The 25196-nt window shown below is 39.9% G+C and overlaps 1 protein-coding gene across 1 annotated transcript in view; it reads right to left on the reverse strand.

The window, feature by feature from the left end:
- Positions 1 to 25196, reverse strand: part of PTPRG (protein tyrosine phosphatase, receptor type, G) — a 412490-nt gene that overhangs the window by 137602 nt on the left and 249692 nt on the right. The window contains exon 5 of the mRNA XM_010571016.1: positions 1878 to 1973. Coding sequence (XP_010569318.1) covers positions 1878 to 1973 — 96 coding nt within the window. The remainder of the gene's footprint in view (positions 1 to 1877; positions 1974 to 25196) is intronic.

A 25196-nucleotide genomic window follows, 5' to 3' on the forward strand; every position in this document is an offset into this window, starting at 1 on the left:
TGGCTTCAGATTTCATGGCTCCTGGAGCAGAGGAGCCCAGCTGCACCATCATCCAGACTTTACAGCCTAATGTCCTGTGGCCTGCAGGGCTAGAAATGATGAAAAGTATAGATTTCTGCTTCCCTGAGGGGACCGTGACACTCGATTGTGGTCTTAAAGAGCCTGAGGTCTCTTACAATCAAAGATGGCTTTTTAAACAGCATTACAGACTATTTTAGGTTATTTTTAGTGAGTTTAATGGTCCCTTGGAATCGTGCAAAGTGGGACTTGCAGTAAGTGCAGCACCTGGCTTTGCAGGTGGGGAATACAAAACACAGTCCCACTACAATTTTAAGATCCTCTAAAAACAGGGTTTATGGAATAAATGTCACATACAGACTAGGAAATAGTGCAACATGGGGCAGTGCTTCTCATGGCTTATGTGAAGCACATCAGGATAATTTAGCAATTAAATAAATTCCAGACAGACGATGCCACAACATGTACTGCACACCATGGCATAACACATGCTTCTCCTGACACGGCACATGCACATAATATGCAGCTCTTCACTGTGGTATAAATCAAGGAACAGTGCCTTTGGTTGTTCTGTTTCTAAACTTCTGTCTTGTAAGGCCAAATTCAATTTGCCCAATGCTTCCCACAGCACATCAAGATTAAGAAGTCTGGGGAATCATCCTGCTATGCCACTGTAAATTATCGCAGCTCCATCAACTTTACCCTAACATGAAACACCACAGAAGTGCTCAGAATTCAACAGTGATGAATTTAACATGCCTACTTCCACTAGCCTGATGTCAGCAGAGTTACAGCAATTTATGCAATACAGGGATCTGTCCTTTTCTCCTTATCAAAGCATTTGATCAAAATCAGTGACATGGAAGAAGACAACCTTACTTAATTTGAGCAGGAGAGTTAGGCTTGTCACTCGAACATCATAAGAAAAAGGGAGGTATTTACATATGGGTACTTGCATATTCTTTTTTATCCAGCTTCATAAAGGTAACAGTAAGATCATTTTCTTCCACAGTAAAAACTAGTGTGAAACCTCACAGAGGACCAGCATTTTCTCTTGCCTTTCCCTCTCTCCTCCCTTTTGAAAAAGCAACACTTTGAGATATTTCAAATCTTCATTAGCTGCTTCTCTGCCTGTGACAGCCTGGTGTTATGGAGTTGCTCTCCACAGCCCTCCATTCAATTCACCCTCGAGTCAGAAAGGAAAAACTCCGTTTCTGAAGCAACGTGACAAAAAGCCCACATTGCTGAGCACCACTGCCATGTGGCTTGACCTGCCAGCCATCGCGAGCAGCAGTCTTTACCCCACACCACAGTTCTCGAGCGTGTCGAACCAACAAATGAGCTAACCGAGCAGTCACGCTCTTGAGGATGCATTTTAAAAAAGGGATGCACAAATTCACTCATTCGGAAACTTGGTCTGTTTAAGAACTTGTTACTATGACAATTTAGAAGAAGCTGCTACAGATAAGATTGATGAAACTTATTGATTAATTTTCTCTCAAGCTATGTTTGAATTTTAAGTTTTCTCTAAACAGAACCAGTTCATGTTCATTTGTTAGTATTCCAGGGACCACAGCAATGTGCTTCAGTAGTGAAGGAAGTTCCGTGATAAATGTGTTCTCCAATCTGCATCTGTAAAGTAGCTATAAAATCAGAACAATTCATGCAAAATTTTTCATTATGTTCTTAAATATACTTATTTACATTTTAAATCACACATAGACAATATGAAATATCTTTCACTTAGACAGGTGGGAACAAGAAAACAGATGCACCCATTAAGCTTGAAACAATTCAATGAATTAAATAGTACTTGGTGAATGCTTTGCTTTATGGATATAGCCCTTGTTTAAACTTACTTGAAAAAACACGGCCATGGCTCCTACTACCCTGTTTTCTAGAACTGCTGTTCCAAAACTGTCAAAGTCATCAGGATTGTAGAAGTAAATCTGCATCTGTAAAAATTAAAAACAACAACAAAATCACATTAGTGTTGATTCATACAGCTTTCAAATGAGGTAATGCACACACGTTGTATGTAAACCCAGTGCTATGAACCTCAGATAAAGGAATTCTGCTGAACAATATTGTTTAACTAGCATCTTGATTAATAGCATGACTGCCCTACTGGGACAGTAACCAGGGAACAGAGTCAATGCAATGCATTTTAATACCAAACCCAAGGATAAACAGTATGGTCAGTCTGTTTAGATGGTAAACTTTGTGCTTTCTGCCAGATCTCTTCATTTCTTTGCTCATTGCAGGCTCAGCTCCTGCTCTGTTAAATGTGCTAAACATATTTATCTCAAAAACCATAGAGAATTTTTGAAAAGGATTTCAACATTTAGAGTTATTCCTTTACTCCTAAAGCAATTTGTAAGATAAAAGTCTGTCTCTGTAGCAATGCATTTTTATGAGCCTCTGATATTCAGGACTATCAGTTAGGGTCAGACTTCTCTGACTTCAGTTAAATTTCATGACTTTTATTTCCTAAGCCTTAGTACTCAGCAAAAAGTATGAGACAAAACCAGACATTTTGATGGTATTTTAGGATGATAAATATTAATAATTAGGCAAATCCAAAGTGAAAGCAGGTGAGAACAATGATTACCCCAAAATAGCAAATGTCTGAGTTACACAAATATAGGAGGACTGAGAAATAGCTTCCTTCATACACTCTCCACTGTTGAACAATTCCACTTCACTACACACACATGCCATGCATAAGGGCAACTCACAGGCCCGTGGGCGCTACTGCTCTTAATTTCCTGTATGGCTCTTGTTCCATTTACCACATTAGCTGATCTCCCACTTCTGCCAGCCGTCCTAACACACTGCTGCTTCTCCAGCAGTTGCTCAACCTCTCCATTCCCAAAGAAGCCCCTAGTGCTAGTCCATCTGCATCAGCCATGATTTGCTCCAAAGGATCAGGTTTACATCCAAAACATGCAATGCTCCCTTCTCAACATGACACCGTGCAGGTGTGTATATTTTCACAGAATAAATTCAGTATTGGTAACATTTGTTGTACGCGTGCTCTACGTGTTACAAATTAAAAACACGTGCCTGATGGTAACAGCCAAACCCAAGAACTGGACTTTGCAGCGGTTGCTCTTGGGGGCTGTTCAGGGATCTTCTGGGACAGATTTCACAATCCAAACCAGCGCTGGCGCATGCGTGGGGGCAACATTACTGCAGGATGGTTGGCCAACGCACACACTCACTCGTGCACATTGACTCCAGCAAAAAAATCTGTTCCTGGCTATGAGACAGGACTGGGACCCATCAGGCTTCTCAGCCCCTGGCCTCTTGCCTGAACCTGCACATTCGCTCCTGCTTCTCTGCTGCCCATCACCCATTATCTGACCTATTCAGGCTTTTCACAGCATTACTAGGTGATAAGAAATAGCCACATAGTACATAGTTAAATGGAGATGTAAGGTCTAGCTGAGACTGTCCATGCCTCCCGACACACTGCCGGTCTGACCATTGCTCCTGTCTGCAAGCAAATGCTCTGCTGGCACCAGTGATTTGTTTGGGACTGTTTGGGTTTTTCCAAGATTGTGCTGCATGACAAATCCTACTGTTTTCACAAATGCAAGTATTTTTCCCATATCCTGAAATTTTGTATATTGCCAGATGAGATGATACCCTTTTATCTTGCTCAGGTATGTTCCTACTCATATTTACTGATTCCCAGGCTTCTGACTGTACACATTCGCTGTAATGTATAATATTGGCAAAGTACCTATACATCCAATAAAACATCACCTTATAGAGAAAAGGCCAAGATCAAGATCAGTCTCTTCAGAGGTAGCGGTACTTTTTTCAGCAGGAGGATAAAATAAGACCACACTCCAAATGACTCACAAAAAAAGGAAAAATTGTCTGGCACTCACTCGAGCTTCATAAAATTTGAAAGTAATTTCCTTCCCCTATTTTGGCCTTCCTATTCCCAGTGTATTCACAGCACACAAAGAGACGCTGGTGATACCTCACAAAGTTGGTGGTGCCTCCAGGTTCTGCCATCTCATCCTTTCAACAAATGTAGACCAAGGTACAGCCATTCATTGATTTAGAAATTAGAGACAGTTTGTTTCAGGTAGAATTGCTTAAACTTCAATTTAGCCAGCACAGACAAAAGCTCACAAAACACTCACAAATTACATTTTACTCCCCTTTAAAATAAAGTCTAAAATTAGGTATACCTTATATAAAACACTTCACTATATAGTCCTCACAGGAGTTTATGAAGAAAAGTATCACTGAGTGAGTTCAGCATATGCCAAAATCATTTTGGATCAATTTTGCTCACGGCATTTTAAGGAAATTAATTTTTACAATACACTTTTGGATAGCAGTGCAAAGGGCTTTGGTAAAAAAGTGCTTAATTCAGATCCCTCGTCTCAGCAGTGCAGTTTCACAGACTAATCAAGAACCACACTCTGCCTTGATTACCATACACATTGAAACATTTTACCACTGCTCCCTGGTGTTTTTCCAGAGAGCGTGGTTCCTCTCTCTGCATCCATCAAGTCAAAGGGAACTGTCTTGTATGAAAAATTATCGTCATCTGTCATACAGTAGCTTCCTTATGTGTTCATACAGCTAGAAGGAACATTTTAGGAGTAGAATCTCCCAGGAATTGCTATTATATAATTTACACACGCGTACACTGCAAAAACAATGTTAAGAAGATGGTAAAGTTACATCCTCAAAGCTGCATGGTTCAGGCTGCTTATAAAACCACACCTGGACACCACTGAGCATTAGTAATATCACAATTTTCTAATTATGTGATCATATATTGTTCTCTTCCATAATACAGTCTCACCTGTTTTCCCCAATTTACAATAAAATGTGAATGTATCTAACGTTTTTTGTTCTTTTATACATAATATACATAATATTGAATGCATTTATCAGTAGATATTTAATTTAGTATTTTCTAAGGATGGCATAATATTCTTTATAGACAAATCGGGAATAAGACAGTTAACAATAAAATTAATTTCACCACATACTTAAGTGACCTAAACATGCTAGAAAATGTTCATTATTACTCTTTATTATATAATTAGTATATACAATATATGGTGCATTTTGCATATAAATGACTTCTACTGTCTCTGCATGGTACATACAAAGCAGTAGTACAGAATGCAACAAAGGGGCATTTAAGCTAAAGAAAATTTGGATCTTATTATAATACGCTATTTCTGAAATGCAGAAAGGAGCATCATCTAAGCTTGTACATCCAATCTGAATTGTGGCACTGCCTGATTTCAGCACCATAAACCATCATTTTCTTGTATATTTTTGCATGTGATTTCACAATGGCGTCTATTTTCCAAAATAATAAAAAAACCCAATAAATACTTTTTTAAAGGCTCTGAACCCCTTAGCAATGGGAAAGCCTGAAATACCCTTTGTAGTTTCTATAGCGTTGACACTAACTGTCTGCAGTCAGAATGCTCTGTTCCACACATCCCTGCTGATAGTGCTCCAAATAGCCTTCCCGGTGGTATAGGTCCCGGAGGGCATAAGAGTCCTGTTCTCTATGGCACAATATACTAGATTTATAAGTCTTCCACATCTAGCCCCATTACAACTAACAAGGTTGGGAAAGGCTTACACAGACTTCCTTAGTCTCAGATGTGCAACACAGCAGTATGCTTGCATGTACCTTGTAAAGACCTATTATAAAAAACATGTAGTGTCCAAGCAACTTGAAATTTTCAGTATTTTGATAAGGCTAAGCTGAAACAAACCATCCCTAGCGACGCAAAGCACTTTTCTTGCAGGAAGAATCTTTCCATCCTAAAATGCTACCAACAACTACTGCAGCTACAGAGCTTTACCAAGGCAGGGAGAGGGCAAGAGTTTGCTTTTAATGGAAAAACTTCATGCTTTGACACTCTTCACACTCTAAAAGAGTAGAATTGTTTTCACTCAAACTTGAGAGAGATTTGCTGTACAGCACAGATTAAGCCTGAAAAAATCTCACTGAAGGGGAAAACCTTCAGAATGTTACAAGTGCCTTAAAACAGAGGATTAGAGAGAAAACACTCACTCTGCCATAACCCAGGAGATAATTGCCAGTCACCCTATAAAACCATGTAATGTTTTCTAGTCTCTTCTGTCCAGGAAGATCCAGTGCCCAACCATTACAGTTTCCAAGCACTCCAGGCCTTTTTCCAGCTGACAACACTTACACAAATGAATACACCACATACATCCAACACCTGACTAATTCCCCAGCCTGGAGCATCTTTGCCTCCATGCTCCTACCAGCTACAACACCCCTCCACCATGCCCTGGGGCAGGCAAGCCCCTCCTCCTTGGGGTCAATCTACTTTCTGCAGAAACACCTTTCTGCAATCATGTTCTTCCAACCTCTACAGAAATCTAGTGTTCCCCAGACCTGGCAAAATATCAGGCCCTGCTCTGCACTTAAAAGATTTTGACTCAAAACTGGGCTGCCAGCACACTGATCTGGGGAGGACAGGCTGTCTAAAACGTGCATGTGTACTACTGAGAAATACTGCCCACCAGAGATCAGTTCTGATCTTCTTAACTACAATTGCCTCTGAATGACTAAACCCTCTTTATGAAATGCCACTGGCTTGCAAAAACTGAGCCTGCTTCAAATGAATGACTTCTCCCCACCACACATCCATAAATAAAAGGCTCCGGCTCTCTGCTCAGATGCTCCTCTGCTTGGCAAGACCGACATCCAGACAGAAATCACCATTCCTGTGCATGACATCTTTTTGCTCTTATTACCCCACTACAAAGACAGAAAGTTTACATCCAATACAATCATGGCTAAACTCATTCAGCACTTATGAGAGAAAAGCCACAATGAGCATTTGATAGATCCCAGAAGATGTGAGCGAGTTCAAAGCAATTCTAAGAGACTGGAAACCAAGCAAGTAAATTTTCCATAGACAGATGCCAAGTATTTTAAAAATAAATAATTGAGACTTTTAAATTGGGCTGCTATCACCCTGTGCAACCTCCTACAGCAGATTTCTCTTTAGATTAAAAAATGAACAAAGGCTTATTGTGCTGTCACAGATGTGGAGTACAGAATATTCAATAGTATCAGGAATTCTGGTAGAAGGGAAAAGATCATCAGAATTAGCTTTCCGCTCATTTCCTTCCAGCAATCCAAAGACTACCATGCAATTTAAAGCTTAAAAAAAAAGGGGTGGGGTGTTTATAGGCCAGCCAATTTTTTGATGAATCAGGCAGCAAGACACAGAGGCAACAGCTATGTGGTTTATTACATACTGCTTTAGAGACTATTTTCAGAGGAGCAAAACACACAGGCATCACAGGTAGATTGCAAATCTTTGCAGAGTGGCGAAACAAAAATTTTGAAATGTTTGCTTTAAACGATGGAGTTAATCACTGAATATACTAATTCTTAATTAGTACCTTTGCTGCTTATATTATAAGAATAAATTATTCTCAGCCACTTTTACAACTGGATTTAAAACCTCTCACACAAAACAAATTCTGTGCTAAGATTATGAATCATACATGATTTTTCTTAATTGAAAGCTCGTATGTAACTTACTTCTGCTTTAAATATGTGCATAGATTTCTAGTGAACTGGATGATGTGATCCATTTGGCTGGAATAAAAATTTTCTACACACATAATGTAATCTTCACCGCAGCACTGAAAATTCAGAATAACTGTCCTGCAGTCTGTGTGTTTACTGGAGTGTAAGATGTACACTGGGGCAATAAAATCTGACGTTTGACTTCTCATTATATAATCTTTAAAAAAACCCATGAAACTTACCATTTATAACATATTCAAAATCTGCTTAGAAAAGGGGGGGGGGGGGGGAAAATCGTGATGTTTTCCAGTTCTCCTACTAGAGCTTGATGTAATAACATAGAGTATACTGCATTCTTTTGAAAAGATAAAGTTGAACAGGAGCAGATAATGGCATGTTTTTCCTGCCTAGTCTATTATTCATCAGTGAATTTTTAACTATAGTTAGGCAGGTACAGAGATGTATTTTGAATGTCATAACTTAGTATTTTACAGTGCCTAAAAGTGTGCTGGGTAAATTGCAGAACAAAGAGTCAGACAGGGTCTTTGCCCTAACGTAATTGCAGCTTGATAATGAATACAATGCTAGGCTGAAAAAAATGAAAGGAGTTGAAACAACAGGAAGAGCAAAGATCATACAAGTGAAATAACAGAATTAACTCAATTTAGACATTCACATGCCTTAGAAGCATGGTAAATTTCCCTTTAATCTTTTTTAATAGTAAGCATTAATTATTGCTTTGTTGTCTACAAACAACGCAGTAGGTGTATCTATGTCATAAGTCGAGACTATGTGATTTCATAGTTGTTTTCAACCTGAAAGTTGGTAGTTGTTGCACGTTCCGCCCCTAACTCCGAATGGTGTTTAAACCTGTGAGTGGTCCAGTAGCAGCCCAGTAGAAACAGAGAGGCAACACGATGCTCGTAGGATTGCCCTGGGCTTCATTGCATTGTTGGATCATGGCCATATCACTCAGTATCTTGAGCGTTAAAAGTCCTGAATGTTAAGAGAGAAGTACCTTGGCAAGCCAGAAACTTCCCTGATTTCTGCTGCCAGAAATAAATATCCCTTAGGCCCGCTCCCATCCCAAACAAGAAAATCCATCTCATGTATGTACACTGAGTCATTACACAACGAAGGCATATTTGATGCTAAAAAGCTGTATGTTGCATTCATTTGTATTTTCGTAATAGGAAAATAACGGTTTCAGTGTTTATGCTTTCCATAACATGAAACTTTTTTGCAATTGCTTTGTACTCCGAGTAACAGCCACATGATTCACCATGAAATGAAGTCTGGAAAATCGTTTTGGATAAATGGAACTATAAATTCAATAGAATTTCCATGACAACATAGATTGCAACACTCCGCCACAAGTAAAATGTTATAAATCATTCAAAACCAACAAAAAATCAGCAGTAAGTCTTCTCTTTCACAACACACAAGACCCCTGAATTATAGAGCTGTGGTTATTACCTCCCCATGTAGTGCCTCTCATTTCTGATTCTCTTCCTTGTTACAAGTGTTGTTTCATATCTGACCTCCTTCCAAACACAGGAAATAATAATACTAACACTTTAAAACTAAGATGTAAACAAGAATTGAAGCATAATGAGCAGGAGGCTTTTTTGAACCTTTCTTCCTTTTCTCATCTTCTAAAAATGTTTAAATATCTTCACCCTGTGCTAATTATACCTGTGTATCCAGATACATCACAGCATCTTGTTAGACTCACAAATTTAGGAGGCTCTTTTTCTGGAAACGTGGGTGGTAAGTGTACAATAGGGTGCTCAGTCAGCTCGTAAAAAGGATGTGAACCACATGTCCAAGGGATGGAAGAGATCCAAGGAGAGGCGGAGGTAAAAATAAAAAAAGGATAAAAGATTACACCACACAATATTGCTCATTCGTACCCCTCCATCAGAGAGTTCCTGACATACGGTATTTCACTTAAAGTCCCAGGATCTGGAATAAAGTGATTCCAGGAGGCCCTTCACTGCAATTTAAAAATCACTGTGGCTGTTGCCTTCATGCCTATGAGAAAAACTGAATATGCGAAGTTCCTTCCCTCCTAAAAAGATTAAGAAGCCCATAAAACCAAATGAGAGACAAATAGCTCAGTATTTTGATTTGGGTACAAGTAGGAGTATGTCTTAGGAATGAGGTCTTTTGGTAACCTGAGAAGCAGCAGCAGTCTACTAGTCCTTGGATTGCAAAGGCTCATCTTCCCATACTACTAGAGAGTTTCTGCTATCTTGCATAAATCACTGCCCATTTCTGGGCCTCATTTCCTCATGTGTAAACCATGGTCATTGCCCATCCCTCCTTTAACTGGATGTTTTATGAAGAAAAATATGAAAGATTGGAAATAAATGGGAAGAATCACAAGCAGTTGAAAAACATGTGAAATGAAATACCATTTGGAGTGGTGTTGGAGAAAAAAACTTTGGGGTTGCTGTTTATTTGCTTGATATTGCAATAAGGAAGAGGCACACAAGTACCTCATGGAGACAGTACATTGCCTCTTAATACTGGTACAAACTTCAGAACAGCTCGTATCTGACATAGAGCTGAAGTCGCAGGAGTTCAGTGCAGACACTTTTTGCAGGGTGCTGCACCCACATACCCAAGGGCGTCTTCCCAGGCTCCTGGAGGTCAGCTGGGGTCTTTCACTGGTCTTTAGCTCCGCTACCAGACTCTGACTCTGCCAGAGACTTTTTGGTTTATTTACCAAGCAGTTCTGAGTCTCACTGACAGTGGCTTTGTCTAATCGTGGCACATTCCAAATGAGATAGCAAGCGCATGCATGCGGGAACATGCAATGCTGAGACTCCCATTTCAGCGAGAGACAAACTTTGCTTTCTAAAACTGTCCAAACAGAAAAATTAGAAGCAATACTTAGCTGCTGGCGGGGGTGAAAAACTGAAACAGGCAATTTAGGAAGTGGCTAAGCACCAAATGCCACAGCAACTAAAAACAAGCCGGATGGACTGACTATATGAACAGAATAGCTCTGAACTCAACCCAAAAGTGACTGTTTCAGATGTCGTCTTCAACTCTTTCCCATTGTCTTCCTATAAGGAGAACTAAACTACTGAAGAAAGAGTTTTAAACTTCACAATACTCAAACTGTCCATATTTTAGCTCATCTTTCAAGAATCCTTTTACTTTCTTAAACATCAAGAAGTGCTGCCAGAATAGAGAGAACTGCTGGGATTTCCTAGCAAAAAACACTTCAGCGCTCTTCAGGGAAAAGAAAGGAGCTGCACTTTAAAAATAAACCCTACAAAAGCACACTTTTCCTAGCATGTGTGATTAATACAATTTCATATACCATTCACTTTAAAGATACACTAGCACAAGTATTCATTCCTATGAGAGCTCACATCTTAGCGCAAATTATTCTTTTTGTACTGTGGAATTCAGAACATCCTGTGTGGTTTATTTGGTTTTTTTTTTTTTTTTTTAATGGGAGAAGGCGAGTTCTTCCAGGAGGTTTAATGATCTTCAGAATGCCTCAGAACAAATTTTGAGATATTTATAGTTTTGTTGCATCTCTGGATTCAAAGCCATGCAGCAGATGGGGGACGTTTTCAGAAGCATTTTGCTGGGCGAAAGGCCATTCCTATCTCTGAGGGGATGTGAAATCCTCCGGGCTGTACACTTGCAGAGCTATTTTTATTTATGAACTGTGAAGTACACGGGCAATTACAGCAGAACCAGTCCATGAGAAGAGCTTACTTGGAGGGCTTCATAACAGAGGGTAAAAATAATATGGGCTTTCCCATATTTTGCAGACTACGCATCTATCTAGGGCAGCATCATAATCCCAAAGACAGAGCAAGCAGGGTGCTCAGCATCAGAGGTCTCAGTAGCTACTTGCGGATTACTGGAGGAAGGGGGACAGCCCTGCACTGTGGGGACAGCACTAGCTCTGCCGCAGACGTCCCCTTTGAACACAAGAGGGATTTTTCCAATGCAACTGCTTAATATGGGTGTTTCCCTTCAAGTTTCTCAAAAGGGCTTAATATGCAATGAGTAAGTACACTATATATATCCTTTCTAAAACTCAGGAAATACCTTAAACTGAAATCCTTCCCCACCATGGGGTGCCTACCCAAATTCCCCAGTCTCTTGGAAAACCTTGCACGTAATATCTCTCTACTCTGTCTCTAATTTTCTAGCTTTCTTTACCCTTATCCTCTGACTGTTTTACCAGAGTACAAAGTGAAGTCTGCACACATCTGAAGTGCAGTGCTAAGAAATTTGTAAACTTCTGGTCTTAGCAACTTTGTGTACAGACATACACAGAGTAGCTGAATACACCACCTTAATGGCATCACCTTGTTAAGGACATGATTCTGTATTAACACTAGCAAATCAAAAAGAACTGGACTTCAGCACAGCAGGAAGCAAAATATTCAAGTAAGCAGCAAAATTGACGGAAAGGTTAAAGTGCTAGAAATTGTGTAGCCTTTTAAAGTTAAAACCTTGTCCACTGTCACATCTGCAAACCCATTTGCAAACACATTCTGTAACAGTCCTTTGCTAAACGTCAGTTATTCTTCCACACCTCTGAAGCAGAAACACAAATCTAACTCTCACCCCCTTCCACGCTCACACATCGGTACCTGTCTGCAGATGCCATGTCGAGACTCCCCGGTGCACCTGACTCTGCTGCTCGCTCATGGCATCACCTTATATAATGTGAATAAAACAACCTCTCAGCTTTAACGCTTCCAATTTTTTAAAGGCTCATTACGTTGAAAGAAAAGCATGTTGAATTTCTTTGGACTCTTGATGAACACAACAGTGCTACCAGACAGGCATTTGAGTCCAAATTTTACAGGCTTGGTTCAGTACAGTTTTCAGTATACGCTCTTTGTGGGAGGCATGCACAGTTGTGTCCCTGTGCAGCCAGGCTCTGTGCCAGCTTTGTCCCTTCCCTCTACTCCGCATTTTAATAATAGAAACGAGTCTCAAGCCAGAAAGTCACATTTCCACCCTGGCTTACACCTGTGTATTTCTGAAAGCACCTCTTCTGCCTCAGCATCTCACATTTGAACAATTCACCTGGGTAATGGACACCACGTAAGTTCTGGTTTTTAATATGACAGCTGCTGGCTTTTCTCCAGACTCTGGGTGTTTTTGGCTCTAGAAGTGCTCAACCAAATTAATTCATGCTCATGCCACCGCTGTCTCCACCAGCCCAGACACTTGGATTGCGCCTGCAACCATGAATGGAAACTGGAAATGTTGCGAAGTATGCAGCCTCTCCCTGTCCTATAACACGGACAGCATGCCCCACGCTGCCTGGGGCCAGGGCTGGGGCTGCGGTGGGCAGGGAGGGTATCACCTGCGATACAAAACCACATCGTTGTACGTGTTACCAGTACATTCACCTCTCCTGGCATTGTTCTGTGGCAGCACGAAATGCCTCAATGGAACTTTTGAAATATGGAAGTTGCATAAGTAAAGTCTTTATCATAAATCTGATAATTAACCTGCATAACTAATTTCCCTTCTGGCAGCAGGCATAGGTTGGAATAAATAGTCTATTCAATACCTACTGAGAGAAGACTCCTATATTTCATGTTTACTTTAAGCAAGTATAAAAACCTAGGGACAAAGGGCCTCAAAGAGTCAAATTCCTTGCAGTTTCAACAGAGTGCCCTGAATAATACATAAAGCAGCTATGCTCTTATCCCTAAAACCACAGGTGTGAACCAGATGTCATGCTTATCTTCTCTTGAGATTACAGCAAACAATTGCACACCTTCAGAATATAAAGTAAGCTTTGGATCAAGAAACTTGAAATATATTAGAAGTGTGGCACTGAAGTTAAAAATTCAAATATTAACCTAGAAATCACTGATTCATTTAAGAGTCTGTTTATAGCCTATGTTTTATAAAAGTTACATTTCTTTTATTTAACCTTTTTATAACAAGATATATTATGAATCACAAATTTGAGACAAAACTACTTGCATAAATCTCAGTCTTGGTCAGCAAGGTATTGCCAAACAGATTGTTCAAATATACCACCACCTATTTAAAATACATCTGGGCTCAAGGAACAGAATTAAAGTTAAAGCCTTGATTAAATTTTAAACTTTCCTATTATTGTAATAAAGGTTTAGAAAAAGGTGAGCATATGCTGCATTCAAATATTGAAAGGCGATTAAACCCAGAATGGTATCTCAAAGAGAATTTTAAAGTTAACTTACTACGCAGTAACAAGACGTGGTGCAAATGGTGCTCTAACCATACAGTCTTGATTATAAGCAATCACCTGAGAGCATAGCCAGAGGATATTCCAAAATGTCCAGTTTCAAGAAAATAATGATTTCCTCACTCAGCTAGTGAATGTCACTAATATGCTAGTGTCTGTTACTGGGGGCATTCCAGAAAAAGAACAACAGGGTCCTTCTCACCAGGTGCACAAAATAATCATGACCCAGAATGTTTTACAAGTCATACTCATATCGCAGTATTTTCTCTCTTAAACTAGGTCCAGGCACCACCTCCTGACTCATGTGTCGACACCTCAAAGCAGTAGTGCTTACTGCAGAGGGTGAGGGTCTGCTGTCTCTCATAGATGGTTCATGTCCTATTTCAGGTTTTTCCTAGCCTTCCTCTTCCACCCTAGCTAGCTTCCTTCTTTAATCCAGAGTGCCTGGTTTCCTTCCACAGCATCCCCTGTCAAACAGACGCTCCAAAGGCTGTCAGCATTTAATGCTAATGCTTCACTAAGAGAAGTCCTTCCAGGTCAATTTATGACAGAAATATTGCAGGTTTGTAATTAGAGCCCTAGATAAGAAAGTCTTGTGTTTACTCAATGATCCTCATATTCACTTAATAAAAGCATGCATCTTGCTCTCATAGCTGTAGAGAAAAGGTGGTGAATGTGACCTGAATCCAAGAGCTGTAATGTTACCTGCTTGATCTTGAGGGAGTTGAACTACCCTGTTCATGTAACAGTATTCACCAGTGACCCAGAGCCTCATTCTGCCCTCCAGCAGCAGAGCCTGTGACTCCAGGGGAAAAAGCACCCAACATCTTGGCTCACTCATGTTAATAAAAAAGTGTACAAAGAGTCATAGGCTAAGGTGTTAACATGACCCTGTCTGTAATGCTGAACAGTCAAACTTGGTTTGAGTTGAGAGCACAGACCCGGGCTGCTCAGCTCCATGGCAACACTAATGATTTAAACATCTTTATAACCTTTTATTAAAGGTACAGGATAAAAGTTAAGAACAGTACAGAAAAATAAAGAATTTCAAATATAAACAATTAAGTTTTGAGCTTCACCATATGCCTTATTCCCATCTCTGTTAGCAAATGGTTTTTTCTTACAAGGACAATCTTTGGATGGTATTAAATGTGGTGACAGATCCTCTTCTTCAGAAAAACAGGTAAGATAGCCTAGAGCTAGTTCTGGAGTCCAGTCCTAATTTCTGTAGAAAAAAAACGCAAAAGCAAAAAGAAAAGAAGTGCACAGACAGATAATGCAGCTTCTGTGACTGATACTTGCAACTTCATTACAGTGGAAAACAGGCAATGAAAGTGGCTGTTATCAGCCCCTCCAACACCTGGTAACTCCTGTCAGGTGGCACAGGGCACAGCTTTTCCCTGCCTCGCCGGCCACGGGATCACAGCAGCGCTGTGAAAGGGAGTGCGTCTGCGCTCACTATGCCAGGCTCATATTAAACAGAAGGAAGAAAGAGATAGGAAGGAAAAGAACTGAGATGGGGGAAGAAAAGGACAAACAAAGAAGAGACAGCATCCGTATCTCTCACGCCAAACGGCTGTTGAAGATTTAGCTGAAATCAGCAGCAGCTCTGGTAGCTTCCCCACAGTGCTGCTCTCAGCAGGTCAAAACACATTCGGGATCATGACTGCCTTCCCAGAACACCCAGTCACATGGTGGTTGGTGTGTCGTTATTACAGGGTCCTGAGATCCCAGGAGACTGTGAAATTGTAAGCACTCATTTTATCTCCTTCCCCTCATCAATACATCATCTGGTCCTTTCACTGTCAAGAGCTTCCTTTACACAGACTGCCAGCCAAGGGCTACGGATGGCATGAGTGTATCCATTAATTATGTCCACCAGTGATTTACAAAACACCAGTTTTGATCTGCTAGTTTCCAGCTCCATTCCCTTCTCATTTAAGCACATACCTTGGAAGGTATCTCGACGTTTTTTAGATTATTTCAACCTGCCCTCTTCCTGTAGAGTTTCTGAACAATGCCACACACTGATCTCGTCTAGAGCAGCGTTGCTGTGGATGTTGTCTGATACTCAAGAATGGATTAATGTAGCTCTGGAGAGCCCTCATAAAAACACTTGGTTCAGGCTACCGGTGCACCTAGCTCTGTATCCTGTCTCAAATACCAAGCACTAACAGAAATAAAACCAAGGCATGTGTGTTTACATGGACAAACAGCAACTGTGCCCTTAGCTACACCCCTGCAGCTTCCAGCAAGCCTCAGAGGCCTTTCTGAGCTGGAAGCTGCACAAGGACCATCCTTTGACTGGTTTGTCCAAAACTCTGCCTCTTTCCAACCTGTATTTACTGCTGACTGCTAGAAGATTTCACAAGAGGTTCCACAATTCATGCACTTTCATACACTGCATGAAAAGTATTCCTTTCTGTTGAATGTGCACCTTCTGTCTTTCTGGGCTCAGACCCTTAGTTATATCGTGAAGCATAACAAGTAACATCTATTTAACTTCTTTGAGATTTCACAGACCTTTGCAATCATGTGCCCTGAGTCACCTTTTCCAAGCTGAGATGTCACAGCAACTGTTTAGCTTCTTGTCTTGTGGAAGGTGTTTCGTATCACTGAAGGTTCTCTCTATTTTTGGGACATACAAAGCATTTTTGAGGTTGGGCAACCACAACTGCCCAAGTCATATGTACCATGGACAAAGATTTTTCCTGTTGACCGTACTCATTTCCTAATAAGCTCTAATCTTCCTATTTGCCTTTTTGCTACTGCTGAGCACTGAGCTCACATGTTCAGACAGCTCTGTGTAAGGACACCAGGAACAATTCCTTGAGTGGCAATAACTAATTTAATATTCATTACTATATGTGCAAACTCAGAGTCTTCTTTTTAACCGAGTTAAATTAGAAAATGAAATTTATATGATCCTGCTTTGTGTGTGTGTCTGCATATGAGATGTCAGTCTCTTGTAATACCTTTAGAGCACGTTGACCAACTTCATGAAAACCTGACTGCTCACTTGGATTCTCAAAGACTTTACACCCATGCAAGTTCCTTTGCAATTAAGTGGCAAAGTTAAAGAGAGACCCAATTAGTTTCACAAGTATGGATCAAATATTGAAGATCTCCCTGTCCTCCTTCACAAAGCACTTCGTCATCATGCCTAGCATGGGCAGCAGCCGCTTCAGCCACTGTTGTGCTACCTCCAAACTAGCTGGGGCTTTTTTGACTTGAGAGCTGTGCTTCATTCATTTCTGCACCCGGGGATGTACCAGGTCACACAATGTACCTACTTTCTTTTACTCAGTGGGACTGACATCAGTAGGTGCGGATTCTCATGAGTCACTGAGAAAATACCAGCATTTGGATCTATGCACACACAATATTAATGGAAATCCACCATTCTGTTAAATACTGTAATAGGGTAACTTTAATCATAAAGCCTCTCAGTATTTAAATACTTCAGGCACTGTAGACATTTATACAACTAGCAGTAGATGTATTTTCAAATAGATACTTCTGAGTAATTATCCTCTTGAGACAGCACCAATTGCTAAATAATGCCTCAGTGTAATAGCACATAGCTCTTAAGAAATGAACAATTCTGGGGACTATTAAATCTCTCAGAAATGTAACAAAGATGGTGATAAATACCTTACATTCCATTTTAGTCCTCGTGTGGATGAGGAATAGGCCATTTTTTTCTCACCTGTTAGCTGGACTTCAAAGACAACTCCTTAGAAAATTAGGTGGTAGGCCCTCCTACTTGCTCTAATAAGGCAGGGTATGCAAATTTGTTCTTCCAGATATCAGCAAAGATCCCTTACGAGCAAAATCAGTACTCAGACTCACAAGAAAAGCTGTCTTAGCAAAACATATCAGAGGAAGAATAACTGGGTGGGATAGCTGGGTGGGAACTCCTGAAAATGCCATAGTCCTTAGGGATTAACTGGCGAGGAATAATTGGTCTGCCCCTCCAGAACACCCGCCTGTCATTCCACGGAAGAATTGCTGAGCAGAAAAATACAGGGAATGGAAAGAGTATTAAATCCAAACTCACACCAGTGAATCGAGGCATGACTGGGGAGAGAGTTTTCAGATGAACCTGCTTTTTTTGTAACACACAAAGCTCTAGAATATCAGGAAAATGCAGACATTTTGTTCATATAAAATGCTGGCCTTTATTCATGTTCCCTAAAGATGTTTCTCCTAAAACTCCGCCTGCTTGCATATTACTTACTGTTAATTAAATGAGCGTAGGGAAAGAAATTTGCATTCTCTGGTCACCAGAGGTCTGTGAATAGAGTGATTCAGCATGTCGTGCCATAGAGAAGTTTGCCTTTTCACAGTTAAGCGCAAAAAGATGGAAACAAAAGGCATAAAAATACTTGTCTCCTCATCCTGACACCATTTTACCTCTCAAGGGCATTCAGAACCCTTTAGAGATGACAAGCCCTCCAAAGCAAACCATTTCAGATTGTGTTTACCTTCATACCAGTTCACTCAATGTCCCAGCTTCATTTCAAAAGCAGCATCAATAATACACAGAAAAGGCCACCTCCTTATATGGAGAAAGCAGAAGTTAAATTTACTGCCAATTTGTAGCAGCTGACTATCTGACCCCTAGCATCAAGTAGTTTCATCATCATTTGACAGTGCGTCATGAAATGCTCCTGTACTTAATTCTCCTTTGAATGACGAATGAGAATAAGATGAATGATCTGATAACTTGGTGATCAAAAATTTCCATTGAACTTTCTTCCTCGTTAGAAAAAGTTACATTAAAAAAAAGAGAAAGATTAATACAGAAGTGCCAGATTTTAAGCAATGATTAAGGACTTTACATAAAAAAGCTCGAAAAGTAAGGACAGTGAAGTATTTTTAGGTATGCAATAAAACACAGCATTTTAACATATATATATGCCACTTTGGGTTCAGCGTGCGATAAATTTCCATTAGTGTCTCACTGACAACTGAAGCCCAGCTGAATACTAAATAAAGCCACATGGCTGTTCTGCTGAGCCCTGTTGTGGAAAAGAAGGAAGGTCTGAAAAACATAGGAAAAACAGTCTGTGTGTGAGGTTCAATCACAAACACTTCTTCTGTGGCCACTACAGGAATAGAACTGGAGGCATATGGCCACCCAAGAGCACACTCTCACTGCATGATGTAAACATGTGTCCTGGACCTAAATGTGGCTTTCACCTTGACCTGTGAAGGGTTTCACTCCAAACAGCTGTATTATACCTAGCATCAGTTTCTGTGGGTCAGTAAGTCATCAGGAGAAACAGAAGCAGCAACTCGTGTCTTCCCATCATGAAATAAACTGAGATTTAATAAATGCATAAGATAATTTTCAGAGCCTCACATGGAAAAGGCTTCTAGAGCTGTTGTGCTGAGACCTGCTGGAACGAAGCTCCAGTGTATTCAGATGTAAGTGTGTGCAGAAAAAGTCTCCTTTGAATGCTTTCTTATGATTTCAGTTAATGATGGTTCAGTAAGAGAGGATATGCAGGAAGACTATGTCCTTAATACAGTGACTTTATTATTCTGATGTCTGGACCCACCCTGTGAGGTTTCAGACCTGGTATTTCTGCAGCTAGAGGTCATTCCTCAGAAAGCCACGCTCCCATCTGTAGCGTTACCAGCTTTTGAACATCTAATAGCCTCCACACCAAAAAAACATGCTGGTTATACTATGCGATATCAAATTTAATCTTCTAGACAAATGCAAGAGTGTTCATGGACACATGTACTGAGTCCTGCCTCTATTAAATTACCTTTTCAGAATGTAAAGCATTTGACCAGTGCAACCTGACAAGTGCCAGATGAATGCAATAAGTTACAAGCAAAGTAACGCAGCACAATCGATAGGTTTAGGTACACTGTCTTAATTGTATCACTTAGATATTCCTTTTCTACCTCCACACAGATAAAACAAGTTGAAACAGTGCTACGCTAGACAGGGATTAAATCTTACAAGTTGGATGCTGAGAATAAAATCAACAGTCAGTGAGAGTGTGGGCTCATTGCAGGAGGCTCAGTCTGAAGCCACCCGTTTGTAAACTACTCAGACCTGGGGCAGCCTCTTTGCTTGGTGTTCGTCAGGATCCAGCCTGACAGATGTGGAGCCGGGTTCAAAAGACGCTACAACTGCAGAAGCTAGCAAACCACAGGACTTCTGTACAGTATTTTCAGCTTAGATAAAAGAATCTTAAAATAAGAGGCAAGAATTAGTTGGATTTTCTCTGGCCTGACTAGACATGCCAGCATTTCTGGGGGAAGATGGTTTAAAGAAGACCTAATGCATAACATAACAAACTACTGGAGCCGACTTAACTTAGGTGAGATTTCCTCCTCCTTCCTTCCACATCACAACCTGATTACAGTCACATACAAATATGAGTTTGTAATCACTATCATCTTGCTCTTTTCCATGTTAACAGCAGCAAGGCATAAATAAGGATGAGCTTCCCTCAACAGTAATAATGTCAGGCATTTTACTAAATTCGTGATATTAAGAAATTTTACCCACTGTTAGATCCTCTTTATCACATGCAGAGTTTTGTCGTACCTTGCCAAGAAATAGTAGTTATATGCATATGATTTTAAAAGATTCAGAGCTTCCACATAAATAAACACACACATACACCCACAAGCTTAGGGAAACAATAGATTCTTTTTCAGCAGGGTGCTGTGAAAAACAATGTTTATTTCCCCTTAAATGCGTGAAATCACAATAACTGATTGTCAGACCACTACAGTCTACTTATAATACTCTGAGAAATTTTAGCTGTTTGCAAACTAGTTTTGAACAACTTCTGAAGGCCTTTGTTAATGCCTATCCCCAGAGAGGATGGAGACAATGAAGGAATCCTGCCCGCCACAAGAACAAATCGATATTTTAACATTCTTACCACGATACTGTTAATCCAGACCTCACAAAGAACCACCAGGAAAGTTAGCTACAGCATATTCTGTAATTTTAAACCCATCACAGACCAAGATAAAGCTGTATATCTGTTATTTTGGTTATTTTTGCCTGTGTTTTCCTAGTACATTTGTCAGTCTAGGCTTTTTAAAAAGCAGTGACAGGCAGTGATTTGTTTGACCAGACCTTAACTCCTCAGATTCCAAAATCTAGCTTTTTTAGGAGTTATAATTATTGGGGGCAAGAACTGAAATGAAGTTGTCAAGTGACAGTAATGGGCTTGCTTTCTCCCTTCACCTCTCCCCCAAGACTGATGCTATTCATTTAGAGCAGGTCTATACACAAGATCATCTAATCCGATCTGCTGAAACCTCAGTGAGGCCTGGCAGTATCTCAACTGGAAAAGAGTTCTAAAATTAATAATAAGAAGACCCTTTCAGTTTAATGCCTTGGCTATCACAGATACCTAATGGTGCACTTTGCACAAGTCACACTCAGACACTGGCAGCAGGAGAGGAACAAAGACAGGAATTACAGTAGATTCCTTGCTGCCATGCAAACACAGCCGCTTTAAATGCAGAGTTACATACCAAGCAGCCAATTTTATTTCACAATACATTCTGTGAGGCTTGATCTCAGTCTTTGCTCAAGCCAAAAAGTCTTTAGACAATTCAGTGGGAGAAAAGGCTCTTCTTCTGCTCTACGTATACAGCTAAAAAACAGTTGAGGCTTGTCCAGGGACTGCAAGACTGAGGTGACAGGGCACCACTTCTGCACCCCATTGTTTCCTACTAAGTAGGAAAAAAATAATTAATATCTTAATTTGTTAAATTCCAATTGATTATAATTCAGTTTGGCAAGCCCTAATACAGGAAAATGTCTTTACTTTCCCATCTTGTAAGTGTTCAGAAGAATGTGAGATTATATGATTGATGGAAGCTTCCAAGCTTTTAAGTAGAGGATACTATAACGTTTTCCTTAGATAGATGATTTCCCCAATGTGAAAATGTTGGTTTTAATGAAATGAAATAGCCTTAATTAGTTGTGATGGGAAGTAAACCCTGAGATAAACATTGCATAAATAATTCACATCCTTCCATCTGGGGAACTTCTTCCTGAACTGCAAAGTGTCTCCAATCTGAAATGCAATACACATTATTTTAGCAGCAACTAAAAAAATGCAGACTTCTTCCAATACACTGCATCTGGAGTGGAGAGCATCTGCTGTTCTGGAGTTGAGTGCATATTTTAAGACATAGTTTTAGGAAGTTTTTTTGATTCTGGACTAGAACATTTTCTCCTAACACATGGTCTTCCACAGAACTGGTCTCTGCTGTAACTTTAACACCTTGATCTATCTATGGAAATTCACATTTCCCATGCTGTCCCAACTGGAATATGTAAAACCTTTTCTTCTTTTTTCATTTACACCATGCTGTGGCCAAGGCAGCATCTAAAAGACATTTGGAGATAAAGCTGTAGCATTTTTCATATTTGATTATGGTGTATGACCCTAATACTCTTGCATCTGCACTTACTGCTTATTCATTTTAAGAGTTAGTCTTCTGCTTCAGGAACAACTTTTCCCGTAAGGACTTGCTGCCAAGATCTATTGCTGCCAAAGGCACTCAAGGTGGGCCCCCTTGTTGTAACAGAAAATATGTCTGATTGCAAATTCTCTGCAGAATTTGTGGCAATTACTGCACCCTATCCCAAAAACACAGGGGAGGGGACAGGGACAGACGGATGGGGACGACATGGAAGCAGTGAAATCATGAAAGTCATTTACGCTATTTGATTTGATGCTATAAAATTCACCATGGAGAACATAAGCAACCATAGCTTCTATGTGGTGATCTTCCGGGTGTTCTGCAAATGAAACTTAATAGCACATCACAAATGATTTTGTTCTGATCACATCTCTTATTCAGGACAGCTACTGACTTTCCCTGTGTGCCTGAAGGAAACTTAGACATTTGTGCAAGCCACTAAAAGTAAAGTTTTTCTTTAAAGATATTATTCAGGAAAGATCACAACCTCTGATGAAAATAGTGTTGATTTAAAACATGAATGTATGAAACAAAACCCTCTGAAGTGAAAATATACTATCTATCCATAACTTTAGGTGTATATATATATTTAAATGAACAATAATATTCTTAAAGAGGGAAACTGCTAGAGACATACTTATTTTTTTCTGCCTATTATACAAAATAAATACGGAAGCGTAATGAAAGAATATATTATGCTTGCTTGTGTTCATTGTCACGATTTTTATAGGATCAAATCAAACAGACAATGGAAATGAGTTTTGCAGTTTCACTATGCCTTCTGGTTATCAAGTGATAAGTTCCTAGCTGATGACCATTTTTTCTTCTCTTTTAATGCAGACTCCAAAATAAACAATTCCAACACACAGAGTGAAACTTTAAAAAATAGATTTACTTCTCTCTCTGCAAAAGCTTACAAGTGATCGCACTTTCAGAACAGGGTAGGATATAATTTTTGTAGAGGATTCAGATTGTTTCTTTTTCATACAGTAAAGCACGAGATACCCTCAGACTGCACTCAAATGGTAGAGTTAGTATACTAAGTCTGCTCTTACCTACTCTGAAGTCTGCTACGCTTAAAAGGTTTCTCCAGGCTTGGGTAGCTCTTAAACCTTGAATACGGAGAAGTGCTACTAGATGAGTCACAAATCATTTAACAGGATTCTGCTCTGCTTCCAGAAAGTCACAAGCAAAGCTGGCAGCTTTTTATACCTATCAAAGAGCATCAAAATGTGCTGAGATTCTCTACCCATGGAAGGACTAAGAAAGGCAACACGGATTTAACATGCCAGGATTTTTGGTTGCTTGCTCCTATTGAAGCCCATGGAGAAAGGCACCTAAACACCTCAACCTTTCACATGTCACTCCATGTAGTTAGCAAAAGGCAGCCTGAATTAATTAATTCTCTCTATTATTTTCATGCAACATGGGAAAGGAGGAAAAGACAGGAAAACGTGATTTCCAAACCACAACAGTGAGTTGGGGTGACTCAGAACAGGTACCAATTAGAAACAGCAAGTTCATGTTTTGAAACTGCCTCAATTCCATTTGGCAATGTCTGTATTAAAACAGCTTGCTGAGAGAGGATGTGTGCAGAGCTTCTTTTAAGTTTCTTCATTCTCAAAATCTAAATCTTCAACACCCATAGCTGCTCAGCAGTTTAAAAAAAAAAAAAAAGCAAGCCTTCCATGCTCAGGAGTCATTTTGCAGAAAAATCTCAAACCAGAGAAAAACAATTGCTTAGAACTTACATTTAATGTTAAGGGCTATTCAGGAAATGCAAAATGTTATTTTTAAATGTTTAACCATATAAACAGTGACTGAGAATGCATTTCTTATTAAGCATTTTTATGGTTACAGCTACTCTGCTGCTGAAAAAGCAACTACTTATAAAAATAAAGCTAATATTTATGGGCACTATAGCTCAGGAAGGGACCTCTTTTATAAGACATTTACTGCAGCAGCCATCGCAGCTGAATCATGTTATAGCACAAAAATGAGGTGTTTTTTTTTTTAAACTCAGGCTAACATTTAACAACTTTAAGTAAATGATAACATATGAAATTAACTTCCAACAGTACTAAAAAACCAGAATAGCAAGGACCAAATCTGTGATGCTGATCATCCTCCCATCGTGTAAGTGCCTGCAATGGGGCCAAGAAGTAGCGAAAATTGTGACCACCACAAAAGCAGATGATTTACAGAGCTGTGCAGAGACGATTAACAAACTACTGCGCATGGAACACCTCTCCCTGGGTGGCTGCAACCCTGGCAAGTCCAAAACTCCCCTCCTCATTACTCTCCCCCAGTATCAAGCACTGGATACAACACATCTTGTTTCACAACCATCATGAAGTCCACAGGAAACAAAGCTCCACCATCCCTGTTCTCTAGGACTTACATCCTGATGTTGTTCTCCTCTCCTTGGTAACTGCTGGCAGCCTCATTTGTGAAAACTTCTGTTCTATAGCACTCATTACAGAAAGACCTCATTACAGAAGTAGGGAGTTACCCTCCCAGACCTAGATGGCATGACCTTTAAAGTACAAGTTCAAGGTCATACTTTAATTCACCCAAAGTCCCCAAGATGATTATTTTACAATGTATGCACTAATCAATGCCATGCTTTAGGATTTGGCAGACAAGCTGTTCTGTCTATCAGAATAACTCACAGATGGTATGTATGTGACACAACATATTCATCATGTTATATTCTTAGTATATGCAATTTTCCCCCTTGCTAAATTTTCCGGCGTTCAGCATGGGCCCTAAGAAACTGCTGGTGCCTTGGAAGAGATACTCTTCCAGCCTTGTTGTCTTTAAATTAACTGAATAAAGAAAGACTCTAAAGGTTGAAGAAACTCATTCTCCTGTGTAATTGTAAAACATATT

The sequence above is a fragment of the Haliaeetus leucocephalus genome, unplaced genomic scaffold, assembly GCF_000737465.1.
Source record: "Haliaeetus leucocephalus isolate CR32 unplaced genomic scaffold, Haliaeetus_leucocephalus-4.0 Scaffold2, whole genome shotgun sequence".
NCBI lineage: Eukaryota > Metazoa > Chordata > Aves > Accipitriformes > Accipitridae > Haliaeetus > Haliaeetus leucocephalus.